General features: G+C 39.2%; 1 protein-coding gene across 1 annotated transcript; it reads right to left on the bottom strand.

Moving 5' to 3' along the window:
• Positions 1-9,865: 9,865 nt before the first annotated feature.
• On the bottom strand, positions 9,866-14,639 carry LOC138189249 (uncharacterized). Its single transcript, XM_069131379.1, has 3 exons — positions 13,511-14,639; positions 10,041-13,081; positions 9,866-9,955 (listed from the first exon to the last, which is right to left on the bottom strand). The coding sequence occupies exons 1-3, from the start codon at positions 14,637-14,639 to the stop codon at positions 9,866-9,868; spliced, it is 4,260 nt and encodes a 1,419-aa protein (XP_068987480.1).
• Positions 14,640-15,434: the final 795 nt, after the last annotated feature.

Below are 15,434 nucleotides of genomic sequence, written 5' to 3'. Positions count from 1 at the left end.
GTTCAATTTGATTTTGTTACAATGGAAAAACCGTCTCCTGCTATGTCAAAAAATCGTTACCGTTTGATTAACAAACCGACGCCTTGTTATGTTATATAAGGAACACGGAGGTCGCGCGCGAGCTCTTTTGTGCCTGAAATTCCGGAGAGTGAACATCGAAGAAGAACATAAATATCAGGTAAGTAAGAAAAAATATCAAACAACAACATTGTAACTAGTAATTTATAACGTCTAAACCATTAATTTACAACACTTAAGCTATTAATTTATAACATTCAAGCCATTAATTTATAACATTTAAGGAATTAATTTATAACGTCTAAACTATTAATTTATAACATTTATGCTATTAATTTATAACATTTAAGCCATTAATTTCTAACTTTTGAACTGTTATTTTATACATTTAGCCATTAATTTATAACATTTATACTATTAATTTATATCATCTAAGCCATTAAATTATAACATTCAAGCTATTAATTTATAACATTTAAACTGTTAATTTATAACATTTAAACCATTAATTTACAGCATTTAATGTGTTATTTTATACATTTAAGCCATTAATTTATAACATTTAAGCTATTAATTTATAACATTTAAGCCATTAATTTCTAACTTTTGAACTGTTATTTTATACATTTTGCCAATAATTTATAACATTTAAACTATTAATTTATATCATCTAAGCCATTAAATTATAACATTTAAGCTATTAATTTACAACATCTAAGCCACTAATTTACAATATCTAAACTATTAATTTATATCATCTAAGCCATTAATTTATAATATTTAAGCCATTAATCTAAAACAATTCCTCCATTAATTCTTAACAACTATACCAATAATTTATAACCATATTCTCCCATTAATTCAAAGTAATTGTGCTCTTAATTTATAACAGTTGTACCATTAATCGGAAGCAACTCTACATTCATTGATTTAAGTCAGTACCATCAATGTGAGTGAATTAATGATTTATATTGTATTATTTTATTAACGAAATCCTTCAGGTCCCTGGATTGCTATTTTATTTCTATATAGCATTATTTTTTAATTTTAAATACAGTACTTAATTTCTCATTTCACTATTTTGTATAAAAGCAGTGGTAACGCAGAGTGTAATTTTAAGATGTAATTTTCCATGTCTGCTAAAAACCAAGGAAACAACACCATATTCATGGAATCAAGGAAGCAAGTGTAGTTTAACCGAAGGCAACGACATCTTATCTGTAGCTGCACATGAGTCATAGGACATTTCAAATAGTGTTGTTGTTTTGCCTCGGAGTACCAAAACCGTTAGATTACAAGTAATTTAAAAACAAATAAACTCCGGACAAAACAATGCCGCCGCTACAATGTCGCTTTATTATAAAATAATTTTACATCTCTGCTTCCAATGCGTAAAAACTCACATGTAAATGGGACCCGAGCGTAGTTACCTCCTCGTGGTGGGTCCCGGTAATTGGTATCGTTTTCCAAATAATAATACACCAAGTACTATTTCGAATATTAGTATTATTATTCGAAAACGATATCAAGCTAAAAACTACTTGAATATAGTCTGGTCTTGATCACCCAAAATAGTTTTGGTGATCTAAACTGGACTAATACCCCCCCGCGGGGGCAACGTGGGACATCGTGGGACATCGCAGGACACCGTGGGATGCGAGCGTATTAGCTTTAATTAATCATAAGATAGATACCTATGTTATGTACATTGTAAGCTCATTCTGTACAAAGATACTTATCTATCTTGGAACGACAAATAAAGATCTCGTCTCTCTTGATCCCCTCGCTTACCATACTGGAAAAATTGTTCCCACGATATATCGGATCGCGATCACTCAGTTCTTTCAAACTGTCGCGTGGCGTACTCGCTCGCGTGTATTTCGGGTGCGTGCGGGTCAATGTGCTCTAGACAACTCTTCTGATTCGTAAGTCGCCCAAGGACAGCTCTGTCTTGGTGACTGCTCAACGTTTGCATCGGATCACGGGAGTTGTCGTCGTGCCGGTGATGCTTGCTAATCTGTTGGGGATTCAGTCGTGGATCTGCAGTCCTGTCCGATTGGTACTTCGGTACTCGGTCAGGGACTAGCAATTTCACGTCCTCCGTAATCCTGTTCGGCCCCGCGGGAGTGGACCCCACTGTTCAGTTGAGGTATTGCCTTCGTAATCCTGTTCAGCGGTCCCTCCCCGTGAGTGGACCCCACTGTTCAGTTGGGGCCTCGTGCCTTGGTAATCCTGTTCAGCGGTCCCTCCCTGTGAGTGGACCCCACTGTTCAGTTGGGGCCTCTTGCCTTCGTAATCCTGTTCAGCGGTCCCTCCCCGGGTTCCACTTGTTCAGTTGGAGTGTGTCAAGTTGCTGGCCTATGTGCTGGATCCACGGCTGAATTACTAGTGGATCACTGGCATCATCTGTCGGCGCCATCGACCGCGACTCGTGTAAGTTTCGAACGGCGAAACAGGAATCGAGTTACGGCCAATTCTTGGGCTTTCCGTTGAACCTCGGGGTTATTTCGTGTACGGGGGTACGTCGCGTAGGTTTGTTAGTTCTTTCGAGAGATCGCGATCTCGTCCTTTTCGGGACAGTGTCAGTAGCTTCATCTTCTTCTTTTCGCTCCAAGTTAGATAAATGTGTCTTTGATACCGAATGTTGCCAGGTGGGATGCTAATTATTGTATATTTGTACTGATCGATGTAATCGTTGTGTGGGCGATAGATGATGCGTTACGTATGCCTTGTTCTACGTTTGTAAAGATTCATGTTAGCGCTGCGTTGGAGATATGTGTTTCGCAGTTAGACCACGAAACAACTATTTCTTTACGCAGGCCCATGGTCAAGTAGTGTCAAAACTGGACATTCTGCCAATAGGTTGAATGTCGAGATCGATGTGTAGTGTTAAATAACCCATGGGCGGGTCTCGTGTGTAGTCACCTCCTCGTGGTGAGACCTGGTAATTGGCATCGTTTTCCAAAAATTAATCAGTCGATTAATCTTTGGAAAACGATACCAAGCCAAGAACTACGCAACAGTCCAGTTTGGATCAACAAAAGCCCCTAAGATCATTTTGGATGATCTACACTGGACTGCACTATTAATTTATAACATTTAAGCCATTAATTTACAATATTTACGTCATGAATTTACAACAATAAGTCACAAATTCATAACATTTAAGCTATTAATTTTTACATTTATACCATTAATTCCTAACACTCAAACTATTAATTTATAACACTTAAGCTATTAATTTATAACATTTAAGCAAATAATTAACAACGATTAAACTATTAATTTATAACAATTGAAACAATAATTGGCACATTTTAAACATTAATTTATAAGAATCAAACCATTCCTCGAGGAATCAGTAAGTCTCGCGCTAATAGCCCAATACATCGATAGATTTAACGAAGAAATACGTAACCGCGATTACAACCAATTTGATCATATTATTTGATACATAATTAATAACTGTATCACGTACAGCGATGCAGGCGGTATTGAAGAAATAAAGCCATTTTATGTTACAACTATAACGAGTAAATTTAATCGTTTAACTCGTGAAGAAATAAAAAGGTACCTGACTTCTAAATAAGCATTAAATAAGAATCTTAAATATCGCAAACAGTGATGTAGGTGTTACTCAAGAAAAAAGAACGTTTTATTTTTTAATTAGCACGAGTAAATGAATGAATATCGATAATATAATATAACGCTTAATATGAATTTTATCTGTCTGATTATTTAATAGCTTAACTTATTTCACAGTAACGTCATCGACTGCCCTTAGGCTATGTTCCCTTTTTGTCCAAACTAATCGATCGTCGAAAACTAGTATCATGTAGGTGTGAATTTAGTCTTAGTTTGTAGAAACTATTAAAACGATAAAAATGGATATCGTATTAAATCGTAAAAGATGCCAATTTACGATAAAAATTAAGAAATCGTTCAATTTGATTTTGTTACAATGGAAAAACCGTCTCCTGCTATGTCAAAAAATCGTTACCGTTTGATTAACAAACCGACGCCTTGTTATGTTATATAAGGAACACGGAAGTCGCGCGCGAGCTCTTTTGTGCCTGAAATTCCGGAGAGTGAACATCGAAGAAGAACATAAATATCAGGTAAGTAAGAAAAAATATCAAACAACAACATTGTAACTAGTAATTTATAACGTCTAAACCATTAATTTACAACACTTAAGCTATTAATTTATAACATTCAAGCCATTAATTTATAACATTTAAGGAATTAATTTATAACGTCTAAACTATTAATTTATAACATTTATGCTATTAATTTATAACATTTAAGCCATTAATTTCTAACTTTTGAAATGTTATTTTATACATTTAGCCATTAATTTATAACATTTAAACTATTAATTTATATCATCTAAGCCATTAAATTATAACATTCAAGCTATTAATTTATAACATTTAAACTGTTAATTTATAACATTTAAACCATTAATTTACAGCATTTAAAGTGGTATTTTATACATTTAAGCCATTAATTTATAACATTTAAGCAATTAAATTATAACATTTAAACTATTAATTTCTAACATTTAAGCCATTAATTTCTAACATTTAAGCAATTAATTGACAACATCTGAGCCACTAATTTACAACATTTAAACTGTTGTTTTATACATTTAAGCTATTATTTTATAACATTTAAGCTATTAATTAACAACATCTAAGCCATTAATTTACAACATTTAAAGTGTTATTTTATACATTTAAGCTATTAATTTATAACATTTAAACTGTTAATTTATAACATTTAAACCATTAATTTACAGCATTTAAAGTGTTATTTTATACATTTAAGCCATTAATTTATAACATTTAAGCTATTAATTTATAACATTTAAGCCATTAATTTCTAACTTTTGAACTGTTATTTTATACATTTTGCCAATAATTTATAACATTTAAACTATTAATTTATATCATCTAAGCCATTAAATTATAACATTTAAGCTATTAATTTACAACATCTAAGTCACTAATTTACAATATTTAAACTATTAATTTATATCATCTAAGCCATTAATTTATAATATTTAAGCCATTAATCTAAAACAATTCCTCCATTAATTCTTAACAACTATACCAATAATTTATAACCATATCCTCCCATTAATTCAAAGTAATTGTGTCTTAATTTATAACAGTTGTACCATTAATCGGAAGCAACTCTACATTCATTGATTTAAATCAGTACCATCAATGTGAGTGAATTAATGATTTATATTGTATTATTTTATTAACGAAATCTTTCAGGTCCCTGGATTGCTATTTTATTTCTATATAGCTTTATTTTTTAATTTTAAATACAGTACTTAATTTCTCATTTCACTATTTTGTATAAAAGCAGTGGTAACGCAGAGTGTAATTTTAAGATGTAATTTTCCATGTCTGCTAAAAACCAAGGAAACAACACCATATTCATGGAATCAAGGAAGCAAGTGTAGTTTAACCGAAGGCAACGACATCTTATCTGTAGCTGCACATGAGTCATAGGACATTTCAAATAGTGTTGTTGTTTTGCCTCGGAGTACCAAAACCGTTAGATTACAAGTAATTTAAAAACAAATAAACTCCGGACAAAACAATGCCGCCGCTACAATGTCGCTTTATTATAAAATAATTTTACATCTCTGCTTCCAATGCGTAAAAACTCATATGTAAATGGGACCCGAGCGTAGTTACCTCCTCGTGGTGGGTCCCGGTAATTGGTATCGTTTTCCAAATAATAATACACCAAGTACTATTTCGAATATTAGTATTATTATTCGAAAACGATATCAAGCTAAAAACTACTTGAATATAGTCTGGTCTTGATCACCCAAAATAGTTTTGGTGATCTAAACTGGACTAATACCCCCCCGCGGGGGCAACGTGGGACATCGTGGGACATCGCAGGACACCGTGGGATGCGAGCGTATTAGCTTTAATTAATCATAAGATAGATACCTATGTTATGTACATTGTAAGCTCATTCTGTACAAAGATACTTGTTTATCTTGGAACGACAAATAAAGATCTCGTCTCTCTTGATCCCCTCGCTTACCATACTGGAAAAATTGTTCCCACGATACATCGGTTCGCGATCACTCAGTTCTTTCAAACTGTCGCGTGGCGTACTCGCTCGCGTGTATTTCGGGTGCGTGCGGGTCAATGTGCTCTAGACAACTCTTCGGATTCGTAAGTCGCCCAAGGACAGCTCTGTCTTGGTGACTGCTCAACGTTTGCATCGGATCACGGGAGTTGTCGTCGTGCCGGTGATGCTTGCTAATCTGTTGGGGATTCAGTCGTGGATCTGCAGTCCTGTCCGATTGGTACTTCGGTACTCGGTCAGGGACCAGCAATTTCACGTCCTCCGTAATCCTGTTCGGCCCCGCGGGAGTGGACCCCACTGTTCAGTTGAGGTATTGCCTTCGTAATCCTGTTCAGCGGTCCCTCCCAGTGAGTGGACCCCACTGTTCAGTTGGGGCCTCGTGCCTTGGTAATCCTGTTCAGCGGTCCCTCCCTGTGAGTGGACCCCACTGTTCAGTTGGGGCCTCTTGCCTTCGTAATCCTGTTCAGCGGTCCCTCCCCGGGTTCCACTTGTTCAGTTGGAGTGTGTCAAGTTGCTGGCCTATGTGCTGGATCCACGGCTGAATTACTAGTGGATCACTGGCATCATCTGTCGGCGCCATCGACCGCGACTCGTGTAAGTTTCGAACGGCGAAACAGGAATCGAGTTACGGCCAATTCTTGGGCTTTCCGTTGAACCTCGGGGTTATCTCGTGTACGGGGGTACGTCGCGTAGGTTTGTTAGTTCTTTCGAGAGATCGCGATCTCGTCCGTTTCGGGACAGTGTCAGTAGCTTCATCTTCTTCTTTTCGCTCCAAGTTAGATAAATGTGTCTTTGATACCGAATGTTGCCAGTAGGGAAGCGAATTATTGTTTATTTGTACTGATCGATGTAATCGTTGTGTGGGAGATAGATGATGCGTTACGTATGCCTTGTTCTACGTTTGTAAAGATTCATGTTAGCGCTGCGTTGGAGATATGTGTTTCGCAGTTAGACTACGAAACAACTATTTCTTTACGCAGGCCCATGGTCAAGTAGTGTCAAAACTGGACATTCTGCCAATAGGTTGAATGTCGAGATCGATGTGTAGTGTTAAATAACCCATGGGCGGGTCTCGTGCGTAGTCACCTCCTCGTGGTGAGACCTGGTAATTGGCATCGTTTTCCAAAAATTAATCAGTCGATTAATCTTTGGAAAACGATACCAAGCCAAGAACTACGCAACAGTCCAGTTTGGATCAACAAAAGCCCCTAAGATCATTTTGGATGATCTACACTGGACTGCACTATTAATTTATAACATTTAAGCCATTAATTTACAATATTTACGTCATGAATTTACAACAATAAGTCACATTTTCATAACATTTAAGCTATTAATTTTTACATTTATACCATTAATTCCTAACACTCAAACTATTAATTTATAACACTTAAGCTATTAATTTATAACATTTAAGCAAATAATTAACAACGATTAAACTATTAATTTATAACAATTGAAACAATAATTGGCACATATAAAACATTAATTTATAAGAATCAAAACATTCCTCGAGGAATCAGTAAGTCTCGCGCTAATAGCCCAATACATCGATAGATTTAACGACGAAATACGTAACCGCGATTACAACCAATTAGATCATATTATTTGCTACATAATTAATAATTGTATCACGTACAGCGATGCAGGCGGTATTGAAGAAATAAAGCCATTTTATGTTACAACTATAACGAGTAAATTTAATCGTTTAACTTGTGAAGAATTAAAAAGGTACCTGACTTCTAAATAAGCATTAAATAAGAATCTTAAATATCGCAAACAGTGATGTAGGTGTTACTCAAGAAAAAAGAACGTTTTATTTTTTAATTAGCACGAGTAAATGAACGAATATCGATAATATAATATAACGCTTAATATGAATTTTATCTGTCTGATTATTTAATAGCTTAACTTATTTCACAGTAACGTCATCGACTGCACTTAGGCTCTTTAACCTTTTTGTCCAAACTAATCGATCGTCGAAAACTAGTATCATGTAGGTGTGAATATAGTCTTAGTTTGTAGAAACTATTAAAATGATAAAAATGGATATCGTATTAAATCGTAAAAGATGCCAATTTACGATAAAAATTAAGAAATCGTTCAATTTGATTTTGTTACAATGGAAAAACCGTCTCCTGCTATGTCAAAAAATCGTTACCGTTTGATTAACAAACCGACGCCTTGTTATGTTATATAAGGAACAGGGAGGTCGCGCGCGAGCTCTTTTGTGCCTGAAATTCCGGAGAGTGAACATCGAAGAAGAACATAAATATCAGGTAAGTAAGAAAAAAAATCGAACAACAACATTGTAACTAGTAATTTATAACGTCTAAACCATTAATTTACAACACTTAAGCTATTAATTTATAACATTCAAGCCATTAATTTATAACATTTAAGGAATTAATTTATAACGTCTAAACTATTAATTTATAACATTTATGCTATTAATTTATAACATTTAAGCCATTAATTTACAGCATTTAAAGTGTTATTTTATACATTTAAGCCATTAATTTATAACATTTAAGCAATTAATTCATAACATTTAAACTATTAATTTCTAACATTTAAGCCATTAATTTCTAACATTTAAGCAATAAATTGACAACATCTGAGCCACTAATTTACAACATTTAAACTGTTGTTTTATACATTTAAGCTATTATTTTATAACATTTAAGCTATTAATTTACAACATCTAAGCCGCTAATTTACAATATTTAAACTATTAATTTATATCATCTAAGCCATTAATTTATAATATTAAAGCCATTAATCTAAAACAATTCCTCCATTAATTCTTAACAACTATACCAATAATTTATAACCATATTCTCCCATTAATTCAAAGTAATTGTGCTCTTAATTTATAACAGTTGTACCATTAATCGGAAGCAACTCTACATTCATTGATTTAAATCAGTACAATCAATGTGTGGGAATAATGATTTATATTGTATTATTTTATTAACGAAATCTTTCAGGTCCCTGGATTGCTATTTTATTTCTATATAGCATTATTTTTTAATTTTAAATACAGTACTTAATTTCTCATTTCACTATTTTGTATAAAACCAGTGGTAGCGCAGAGTGTAATTTTAAGATGTAATTTTCCATGTCTGCTAAAAACCAAGGAAACAACACCATATTCATGGAATCAAGGAAGCAAGTGTAGTTTAACCGAAGGCAACGACATCTTATCTGGAGCTGTACATGAGTCATAGTACATTTCAAATAGTGTTGTTGTTTTGCCTCGGAGTACCAAAACCGTTAGATTACAAGTAATTTAAAAACGAATAAACTTCGGACAAAACAATGCCGCCGCTACAATGTCGCTTTATTATAAAATAATTTTACATCTCTGCTTCCAATGCGTAAAAACTCATATGTAAATGGGACCCGAGCGTAGTTACCTCCTCGTGGTGGGTCCCGGTAATTGGTATCGTTTTCCAAATAATAATACACCAAGTACTATTTCGAATATTAGTATTATTATTCGAAAACGATATCATGCTAAAAACTACTTGAATATTGTCTGGTCTTGATCACCCAAAATAGTTTTGGTGATCTAAACTGGACTAATACCCCCCCGCGGGGGCAACGTGGGACATCGTGGGACATCGCAGGACACCGTGGGATGCGATCGTATTAGCTTTAATTAATCATAAGATAGATACCTATGTTATGTACATTGTAAGCTCATTCTGTACAAAGATACTTATCTATCTTGGAACGACAAATAAAGATCTCGTCTCTCTGAGGATGGTTGCGCAGTATCCTCTTCGGGAGATGAATCGGCGTAGAGCGGCTAGGAATGCGTCGGTAGTTAGATCGCTGACTAACTCGATGTGGACGGCTTTTGTTGCTAGACATACGAATATGGCAACGTATACCTTGACTTTACTGCGGTTGCGATTCCTTCTCTCTTTGATATAGAGCGGACCGCAGTAGTCGATTCCGACGTTCGTAAACGGGCGCGATTCGGTAATACGTGCCTCTGGTAAATCTCCCATCAAGTACTCTACTGGTGGAGGATTAGCTCTGCAGCAACGGACGCACCTTTTGATAGTGCGCCACACTTGGCTACGGCCGTCGATCGGCCAATAGCGTAGTCTCACGGCGTATAGTGTAGCTTGTGTCCCTGTGTGGTGGTTGTTTCGATGTTCTTCGTTTATAATGATCTCGGTAATTGTCGCTTTCGGCAAAATAATTGGATGCTTTTGCCGGAATGGGATAGCAGAGTTGGTCAGTCGTCCTCCGACGCGTAGTATTCCCTCTTCGTCGAGGAATGGATTTAGTGACTGTAGTTTTCCTCCCACATCCTTGCTTCGATCTTTCTGCAGTGTCCGAATCTCCGCCACGAAGTGTCGGGATTGGATTATCTTGATCAATTTATTATGTGCGGTGGTTAATTCGTCCGTTGTTAGATGGGAGGATCGATTCTGCTTATATCTCCATCGAAGACACCAAGAGACGACTCTTATTAGTCTTGTCCAGGATGAATATCTATGGAGAAGTGTGTTGTCGATGGTACTAGTTATTAAACATATCGTCTTCTTTTGTTCTGGGAGTTCTCCCAGTGTCGTGGGTATCCAGATCGGCCAGTTTTCCTCTTGTTGTTTGAGCCATTCGGGTCCGTTTGTCCAGATGGTCGGGCGCAGAAATTCCTTGGGAGTCTGCCCGCGGGAGATGAGATCTGCTGGATTGTCGTTGGTGGGCACATGACGCCAATCGTCGATGTTTGTTTTCGTCTGGATCTCGGCTACGCGGTTCGCCACGAAGGTTTTCAACATGTGTGGCGAGGACTTGATCCACTGAAGCACTATAGTAGAATCCGTCCAATACACAGTGCGAGAAACCTTTATATTGAGGGACTTCTTTATCAAGGACATAAGTGAGGCGAGGAGTAATGCTCCGCTTAACTCGAGTCGTGGGATTGTCAACGATTTTAGTGGCGCGACCTTAGATCGAGCAGTGAGTATCTGAGTTTGTGTGTGTCCCTCCGGATTGGTGCTGCGTAGATAGACACATGCTCCGTATGCCCTTTCACTGGCGTCGCAGAAACCGTGCAGCTCTATATGATTAGCTGCCTTGATTATGGTTTTACGAGGGAACCGAATATCATTAAGCAAGGGTAGTTGGATATGATATCGATCCCATTCAGTATGCAACTCTGTTGGTAGGGATTCGTCCCAATCAATTTTTAATGCCCAGACGCGTTGAAGCAATATTTTTGCTTTGACAATCACTGGCGCGAGCAAACCAAGTGGATCATAGATTCGGGCTATCACCGAACTCATTGATCGTTTAGTGACTCGAGTGATGGTCGCTGTGGGTTCAACTGAGTAAAGGATTGCGTCTTCCTGAGAATCCCAATAAATGCCTAAGGTTTTCAACGTCTGTGACTCGCCCAATTGTAGCCTTCTATTGGTATCTCTTTCTGTTAGTCCTCGCAATATGTCCTTGTCATTGGATGCCCATTCCCGGATGTGTAAGCCGGCCGATCTGAGAAGGTCTGTGAGTTCGTGTCTTGCCGATAGTAATTCTTCTTTTGTGTCGGCTCCAGTGAGGGCATCGTCGACATAAAAATCGCGCTGCACAACCGCTGCTGCTCGCGGGAATCGATGTCCTTCGTCTTCTGCTAATTGTTTGAAGCATCGGAGGGCCAAGTATGGGGCAGCTGATAGTCCGAACGTCACGGTGTTAAGTTGATATGTATCGACCTCCCCGTTGGAATTACGCCATAGAATGAGTTGATATTTACGATCTTCTGGGCGTACGAGGATTTGTCGATACATCTTCTCAATGTCACCCGTTAGAACATATTGATGCGACCGGAATCTCAATAGAATTTCAATTAGATCTTCCTGTAATTTTGGTCCTGTATGTAGCATGTCGTTGAGGGATACTCCGGTAGTGCTGATTGCTGATCCGTCGAAAACAACTCGGAGTTTCGTAGTATCACTCGATTCCTTTATCACGCCGTGATGAGGCAAATAATAACCGTTGGTTGTGGGAAGGTCAGGGGTGATCTTCGTCATATGACCCAAGTCTAGATACTCTTGAATCACCGCACTATACGCGGCTTCGAATTGCTTGTCGCGTTGGAATCGGCGATGGAGCGAGGCGAGTCTACTCATGGCAACGGACCTTGACGTCCCCAGCGTGGGAAGCTTCTCGTTGAATGGCAGGGCGACGACGTATCGCCCTTCCTTGTTGCGTTGGACATGGTTGCGGAAATGCTCCTCACATTGTAATTCCGCCTCTGAGAAATGCGTGGTAGGTGGTCCCTCGTCGATTTCCCAAAAACGTGCGAGATCCGCTTGTAGGTCGGTGGTGGTGACGTGAAAGGAATGGATCCCCGCGCGAGCTGGCGGGCTCCCCCCGATAACCCAACCGAATCGAGTCTTTTGCAAACACAGCTCCGTATCGGTGGATTGGGATAGTTTGATCTGTCCGACACAAAAGGATGCTAAGGTTGGTCCCGAACTCAATAATATGTCGATCGGGCCTGGTCGATGAAATGCCGGGTCGGCTAATTTTATATTTTTGGGTAGCTGGATGACGGACCTATCGATTGGTTGATCTGGAACGACTGTCGATATTATTGGGATTACTAAGAACGTTACTATGCGTTTATATTTGCCATCCATAGAAACAATGGTGGCCGTGATCTGGCTCTTGGCAATTGTCGTCAAGTCATCGAGGGTGCCGATTGGGATTGAACATCTCCTTCGTTTCATACCGAGGGATTTTGCGAATTTCTCACTCATGAAATTCATACTAGATCCGGTATCTAGCAATGCTCTGGCTCGGATTGGTGAGGCCCTTTTGTCTAGCACATCGATCTGTGTTGTGACCAGTAGATCGTGATGTAGTATGCCGTTTGGAGATGTATTTTCCCATTCGGTCCACCCTTTTGTAGTTTCTTGAGCTAGTCAGTTTAGCTCTGGTTGGGACTTGGATAAGGTGTGTATGGCGGTGCCCTTGGTCCGTGGGGAACTTGACTCAGGAACTTTCGTGTCTTTAGGAGCCGAGTATGTATGCTTCCGTGATGATTCGGTTGTCCGTCTCGACTTATGATACGAACGTGACGTCGATGATTCCGGTGGGGATTGTCTCTTAGATCGTTTATGCGATGAACGACTGCCCGGCGACCGACCGCTCGATGAACGACTGCGCGACGACCGACCGCTCGACGACCGACCGCTCGATGACCGACCGCTCGATGACCGACCGCTAGACGACCGACTGCTGGACGACCGATTGCTGGACGACTGACTACTCGACGAACGTGGAATGATCTGCGTTTGCTCCCGGTGTAGGTAGGTGTTGTGTCGTTGCCCGCAGATATGACACGAACCCGCTGTGCACTGTGTCAGCGAATGTCCGCTGCCTAGGCAGTTTATACATAACGCTGCCCCTTTTACGATTTGAAAGCGTTCTACCGCCGATTTGGTTTTGAAGACCTTACAATGTCTGAGTACGTGGGGTCCGCTGCAGGTCGGGCACACTAATGTCTTGCTGGTTGTGGCAAAGGTTCGGCCACGCGGTACGTTTTGTCGATGACGATGTTTTTTGTGGGTTGCTCCTTTAGTTTCCTTTGATTTAGAAAGGAGTTGATTACCGTTTGCCCGTGTTTTCAGAAATTCTATCAGATGTTGATAGGAAGGCACGTCTTGGTTTGGCAACGTGCGTTGCCATTTACGCATGCTGGACGAAGGTAATTTCGATGCAAGCAACTCGATAATCACTATATCTGATGTTACAGGCTGCCCTAATTTTTCGAGCGCTTTCAAATTTACGCTGACGGTTTCCAGCAAATCTTCAATGGCTTCTGGAGTTTCCCTTTTTATTTCGGGATAACTGCGCAGTAATTCCCAATGACGCATGCAGATTCGGAGGGCACAATTAAATTTCTCCTTCAGTGTGTTGAGCGCGATGGGATAGTTGGCCTCTGTGATTTCTAAGGATTGTATGCTCCGTGCGGCCCGTCCAGTTATAGAGGAGCGTAGATGCTGAAACCTTTGGACGTTAGTTAAGTTCTCATTGCGATCCACTGTGGATAAGAACGTGTCGTAGAAATAGGTCCAATTCTCGAGGGCACCGTTGAATTGAGGTAAACGGACCTCTGGCAAAGTGATTGGTGTCGTCTCCGGTTTCACGCATGGATCGCGGGTCTTTGTTGGCGAAGGGGTTACTGATGGTAGTCGGTCGAAGAGGTCCATGATCTGTACGTCAATCCTATGACGCTCTCGCATTAAAGAATCTGCACGAGCTATTTCCCCCTCATCTAACACTTCTAATTCCTCTTGCCCCGCGCAGATTTTTCGCCAATTTTCGTCGAACGAATTACGGCAAGCTGTTAGATAGTTTCTGTCTACCCGTTCAGACTCTTCATATTCCTCGAGTTGACGCTTCGTGGTTGCAAATCGGCTGACTAAGGCGCTTCGTCTACGCCGTAACGTGCTGATCGGTTCAGCTTGAGCCATATTTGAATTTAATAATCGGAATGGGCTTACCTTAATCAAATGGACGTTGATCTAGGAATCGGTAGCTACTCGTTACAGTGCGGTGTGGGCTCGCGTATGTGCTGAGCGATGAAGGAGTTCCTTTCCGAGGGCAGCTCCTTTGGTTAGTTGCTTAAGTCGTTGGAATGTGGATTTCACGCGACACTGTATAGTCACTGGTCAATGCACTTTTTAATGGCGCAAAATCCGGCTCGAAGGACCATGTAAATTCGGCCAATCGCGGGGAGACGCAATCGCGAGGAGAGACGTCAACGGGAGTCGTAAATTCCCGTTACGATTATATTAATCGACACCACGAGTTGATCGATCCCCTGATTTCCGTTGAGATAATAGGGGTGATTAAGTTTATATAACACTGTGATTCACAGAATTATAAAATATATATTTCCAACACTTAAACTACACTGTTGAATAGATACAAATCGTCAATAACAACTTATCGCACGAATATGAGATAGACACGAGTAATAGTGCAAGGTCCACTAGACTGTTGAATAGATACAAATCGTCAATAACGACTTATCGCACGAATATGAGATAGACACGAATAATAGTGCAAGGTCCGTACAATCGAATTTCGTATGTTAGTGGACGGGAGAGTTAGATGCTACACGTCGACGTTGATTTTCTACTACTAATTGTCGCCCTTAGGCTAGCGCGGAAGAAAGCTCGGTGTGGGTGTGCCCTTTGCATGAAGAACGCGGATTCGTTATTCACGCTGTTCATTAGGAAAAGTGAGGGCAACGATCCGCGATG

This window comes from Bombus flavifrons, unplaced genomic scaffold (assembly GCF_040668555.2).
Source record: "Bombus flavifrons isolate JBK064 unplaced genomic scaffold, iyBomFlav1_principal scaffold0022, whole genome shotgun sequence".
Lineage (NCBI taxonomy): Eukaryota > Metazoa > Arthropoda > Insecta > Hymenoptera > Apidae > Bombus > Bombus flavifrons.
Note: the sequence above shows the minus strand (reverse complement) of the source record. Positions and strands in the feature narration are given on the sequence as shown.